At 34.5% G+C, this 6,000-nt stretch overlaps 1 protein-coding gene across 1 annotated transcript; it reads left to right on the forward strand.

Annotated features, from left to right (window-relative positions):
• Window positions 1-2,895: 2,895 nt before the first annotated feature.
• On the forward strand, window positions 2,896-5,404 carry LOC120329200 (protein ILRUN-like). The gene has a single exon (XM_039395742.2). It carries the CDS (start codon window positions 2,911-2,913, stop codon window positions 3,793-3,795), a length of 885 nt encoding a protein of 294 aa, XP_039251676.2. The 5' UTR covers window positions 2,896-2,910; the 3' UTR covers window positions 3,796-5,404.
• Window positions 5,405-6,000: the final 596 nt, after the last annotated feature.

A 6,000-nucleotide genomic window follows, 5' to 3' on the forward strand; every position in this document is an offset into this window, starting at 1 on the left:
GTTATCTGCTGGAATATCAACATTCCCTGAAAGTCATTGGATGTGCGCTCTGAAGTAGCAAACTGTTCAGAACTTCTTTATGTGGGAAGCAAAATGCATAAAATGAATGAATATTACACAACTTTGTGTGGTTACTGATTATATGGAGGGGTGGTAGACCAATGCTGTCCATACTTTTGTCAAGGGAATCTTGTGGTCCGGTCACGTCATGGACAAGTTCGTGATATCTATATTAGGTTTGATTTGACTTCGACCAATGAGTAGGCTATATATGATCACTGCGTCGACGGACAATATACCTTCTGTACGTAATCGTGTTGCCATGAATATATTACTTTCATTAAGCGAAGTGATCGTGGTAATTTCGGAGCTATGTAATGATAGTCAATAGTCAATTTTATTTTTTCCAACCAGCAAAAAAATAACATACAAAATCAAAAGATAAACAAAATTTAACACACATTTTTACTGGGGAAGGGAAGCCGCGGGGAACCAAATTTGGTTATCGAGCAGCGACACCCAAATGATATGATGATATGATTTTAGAATCACGGGTAGGGCAACATGAAGCCACAAACAGACAAAATATACAACGCAATGTTTTGTGCATATAACGTAGCCTACGTATCGCTCAAATATATATTTCCCGTAATTACAGACCTGAACTTGTTATCAGTTTAAAGTTAAGCTTACTATGATCAAATTAGTTTTATGTGCGAATTCTTCGATTATGCATCTATCGTTTGTTCAAGCACTTCTCGCCTACTTGATGAAAATGGGTCGTTGCCAGCCTAAGAACTCATTAACGATCTTCGTCCGCAACATACATACATGCCTTGCTTGATTCTTCTGGTAATAAACAATGCGATTGCGTCTGGTCGTCTCGTCGAATAATCACGTTCAGCTGCTAGGTATACATTGTCGTAAGAACGTGGTTGTTCGAGTGTTTCAAATAGTGTTAGAAAACACGGGTTGAGACAAGGTAGATTCAACCAAGATAAAATTCAAAACTTAGAATTAAATATTTATAGATATAAAATGAACTTAACTGGCAAGAACAAAGTAGACCTTGCCTATGTCATCTGTCTCGTTTATTTTCTCAATCCACTTTCAACCGGCAATTTGGTTAGTAGTTAATTTTTTTCAATTGTGAAATTTGCACAAAAGTACTTCATAGTCCCTTCTTCACTAAAATCAATGGGGTATATATGCTCATTGCTAAAACCATAGATATCGGGTGATATTCGGGGGCTTTTTACGGTGAGTAACAAAGGGCTACAGTGTAGGAGCTGGAGTCGCATTTTCACATTTATAGAATTCAGCATTATTGGATTTCGATTTCATGAAACCGCTTTACTACCTTCAAATAGTTGTAGCCTACCATGTTCAGTTACTTTTTACGCTAAGTCTGAACCAGCGTTGCAGGTGTCGCCACGTGAAGACCTATCGGGGCCCCCGCGACTCCGTTCACACAATTAACGTTAACTAATTTCTTTGCACTATTTTTTGAGATGAACAATAAGCGACAACTGGCTAGCTTGGTCACGTTACTACGTATGTCTCTATGTTACGGAACTGTTTATGAACGCAGGCAGAATCGGTGTCATAACTTCTTTATGTATAAATTCAGATATGTTTTTTTTTAATTAAACCCATTTATTGTTGTTTAATCACAGAATTGGGGAATCTTCATGCACCCAATTCTGGCAACTTTGGTTGGGCAACTTGGCATTTGACTCCAACTATAATCAGCTTGGCAATATGTTTTCAATCGAATCTCCCTTCTATATTTTAATTAACGATTAAATGATCGATCAATTTGACAATGGCAACCATTACAAAATTATCAATATGGTGTGGCAAATAATTTTTTTCTTTTTCTAGTATTTATTTTTTTTTTTGTTTTGTTTACTGTATAGTATACCCTAAATTTATCGCGTTTTATTCTTACTTAAATAACTTCTCAGTGATTGAGTGTGTGTGGCTGGTGGGTGCATGTGAGCGTGTGTGAAATAACTTAATAATTTTAGGTGAGTAAACACGTACCACTTCCTCTTGGCAAAACCTCCCATCTTATATTTTGTACGTTATAAACCTTATCTAAGGTTTCGTTTGCTCCCCTGATTTCATAATCAGTTTTTATTTATTTGTTTTTATCTGTCAAATGTATTGTTATGCTGATTATGGAGTCGAAATAAACTTATTATTATTATTAATTACCGGATTGAAGAGTTCACAGTCTGACAGTGGTCAGTGGTGATATCACGTTTTCTAGTTTTTAATTTGATTTCCATTCTTGGAACAGCATGTATATTTCTGTGTGTTCGAGGACTATAATAAACTTCAAATTTCAGTGCATTTTTCTTTTCTGGCCAAAAAACAGTTACAGCTTTAGTCTATGTAAATGGGATATTTGCTTGCTTTTGCTAGATCCTGTAGTACCGTACGGTATTCCCCTATTTTTCTACTTGTTATTCTATCACTTTTGAACCTAATTTAACATAAGTCCAACAGAGATGATCATCTGTACAGTATGTGAGCAAATTAATAAAATTCGATTATTAACATTATCAGTAGTCATCTATATATCCAGTATACATGTATATCAATATCAGTAGGCTATATGTTTTTCTTGTATGTCTATTTGCCTCTAAAAAGTTGAACTGATCAGCCAAAGTGGAAAAAAAGTCTTGGATCATCATGATAATCTTAGAGCTGTTTTACCTATTTTACGATTCTAATATGTGGATACATAACTTATATAATTTTATCCCACTTTATATTCTAATCAAAATAATTCTTTGTAATATGGAATACTTCAATCATAACAAAAAATTTATATTCTGCCGAAGGGAAGCTTTCAAAAAGTTATCAAATACTATAATAATTGTATTAACTTCCACAGACCTAATGGTTCATATTCTTATGTCATTATTTGATTTCTCAGAGAAACTATATCCTAGAGGTGACAGTAAAATGGAGGTCAGTTCTGACAGTGAGATGGACTCCATCGAAAACTCACTTCTTAGTCGATTTCAAGCAATGGGAACCACAGATAAGGATGTTCTGATTTCTCAGTTTCAAAGCCTTTTAGGATTTCAGTTAAATCCCGCTGGATGTGCATTTTTTCTTGACATGACGAACTGGAATTTGCAGTCCGCAATTGGAGCATATTATGATTTTGAAGGTGCTCCGCAAAGTAAGTTGCCATCAATGACATTTATACTTGATGTTACAGTCGGTGAGGGCGAGTCCGTACCTCCAAATACAACATTTGTTAAAACATGGCGAGTGCAAAATTCCGGGAAAGAGGAATGGCCACCGGGGTGTAGTCTTCGATTTTTAGGCGGAGAAAAAATGGGAACAATTGATTCAGTTTCAGTTCCAACAGTACCTGCCGGACAAACAACAGACATTTCAATTAATTTAAGAAGTCCGGTGGAACCCGGTGTATATCAAGGGAGATGGAGAATGTATAACACCACAGGGACTCCTTTTGGTGATATTATATGGGTCATAATATCAGTTAAACAAGATGGACTTCTGGACATCACACAACAAATTTCAAGAGTTAGCTGTGACTTTGGGGAGGGTGCTTCGGTTGGGAAGAATGACCAATTTTCATCTCAAAATATGAATTCGATGGAAACCTCACCAGAAGATGACATGGCTTGTGATGATCCTCTGAATGGATTAGACTATTACAATGCAAAATTAAGCCTAAAAACATTATGTCATGCGAAAGCGCTCCTAACAAGTAAAACTAATCAATATTATGGTGCCACCAAGGTATAACAACTTTGATCATAAACTTTTTTATATAATTAATATTTATTTAATTTATTCGGATCCTTCCACTGCAACATCTTGGTTGTGTACAGTTAATTGTAAAAGTAATGTTTATTTAATGTTTTTGTTTTGTATATTTTTTCATAACCAGTTTGTGACTAGGATTTGGATGCTGGACTATTTTTTTCGGGATATCTTGCAACCCTGCATTCATCAGTACTTTTTTTTATGTTGTCTGCTATTTGTATAAAACCCCATTATTTGTATTACTGGTAGTTCTCCATCTGTCAAATCATCACACAAACGCTGATGTGAACTCATTTAACGAGGGTGCAAAATTCACAAATATTACAATGCTCTACAATCCACACCCTCACTCTTTGATTTAAACTTGAATATAATAATCCATATGAAATTGTAAAGGATGCTATTTGTTGTGCTTAATTTTATTAAAGGATCATATTAAAAGTCAGTTTCTCTGTTTGTCACAACTACTCTAACACGCAAGTTATAACTAGGAGTGTGCATGTCTTTTACTCTGTTTTGTAAAAGTTAAATATATTCTGATTTAATAAGGGAGATTAAATTTACTTTTTTACTCGAGGCTAACCCCATATGACAACTCACGTGACCAGTTCAAATTTGCTTGTTGCTGCTTTTTTGTTATGCTTTCACATCTTCAAGTTTTCAAATGCATGGATTTAAATGATGGAACTATAACAACCAACCTATGTGGATTCGAAAATTGTTTCAAATTGAAACAAAATATAGGCTTCCTGCCCATAATCTATGTTGGTTTTTAAATTCATAGCAGAGTGGTGCTGTTTGATGAGTCCATTTCCTTTTCTATATTGGCCCGATCTAAAAAGCGGTAGGCAAAATCAAGTGCTCTGTTCGTTTCCTCTTGATAATCATCATATATTGAAGTTTGGTGCACATGGAATTCATAACTTACCTTTTCTGTCCTCGACCATATTCTTGGTAACATTGTGGTACCCAAATTAAAAACTGAAAATTTGTGTTGTGTTGTTTGATTGGTAATATATTTGTAGGACTTGATTGGCAATGTGCAATTTTTCATTTCAAGAGATTTATGATGTGACACTGGAACTCCATTAATAAATCTAACATTTCTTTGTGAATATTTTTATCAAATTTTAGAAGCTATTGTAAATTTATATTTTTAGACATATTGAAGTATGTTTAGCATAAATTTATTAGATATTTTATCTAATTGGTTTCAAACAATAAATGAAGTCTGCATGAACAACTTATTTTCAAATCAAAATGCGGTTTTTGACGTATTGAAAACTAGATTTGTGATATCTATATTTACCATTTGAATTTCCTATATACAACCATTTTGAAAGAACATTTTAAACTGGATATGTTTCACTGTCCTGTGAATTGCTGAGCTATGGGATTTTCTACTTGTTTAGTACCTATGGGCTTTAACCCATAAATTTCTTGTGATAGGTTCTTAGTATTTTCTTGCACAGTTGTTTTACCGATTCCATACTGGTATATCAAATTTTGGTCTAGCCTTGTATTCTTGACACCATAATATTCGCAAATTTCTACAATGTCTGAAAAATATATAATTACAAGCATTTCACTCTTTTGTATCCTGTGTGTTGGTTAAAATTTAAACAATCATAAACATCTGTGGAAATTGAAGACATTTAGATCTGCTGTCCAATCAAAATATGATCGGAAAGCTATAAAATTGTGAAAAAACTTATCGCTGGAAAAGAATGAAAATAGCGCAAGAAAAATATTGATTCAAATTAGCAATCACAGTATAAGTTAGAGGACATTCTCGCAAAACAAATTAGGAGACAGGCGAAACTTAAATTCCCGAATGGAAGCCAAAGTTTTTTTAAATTCCGAGTCAAATGTATATCTCAACCGACTCCACCTCCTTGGTAGTTAATTACTATAGTCCAAAAATGTTATTGATAATTATCGAAAAATAAATATACCACCTGTACGTTTGTTTGTTCACAACCTCACCTCCGTTCAATGAGGCGGTCTAATAATACACAAGCAGTGTTATCCAATAGGAGAATCTTTGGAAAACGGAGTATTCGAATTTCATCGGACCAAAGAAGTGTTAGTATAAAGTACAGAGTACACACGATGACTAAGCGGTATGGCGTCTCGTGTCGAGCGTTAGAAATACGCTTAAAATCACACCTCTGACAACCCTGC

Source organism: Styela clava, chromosome 1, assembly GCF_964204865.1.
Source record: "Styela clava chromosome 1, kaStyClav1.hap1.2, whole genome shotgun sequence".
Lineage (NCBI taxonomy): Eukaryota > Metazoa > Chordata > Ascidiacea > Stolidobranchia > Styelidae > Styela > Styela clava.

Bases quoted from the DNA above. Each gene is read 5' to 3' on its own strand.
- LOC120329200 (XM_039395742.2), top strand. From the start codon at position 2,911: ATGGTTCATATTCTTATGTCATTATTTGATTTCTCAGAGAAACTATAT.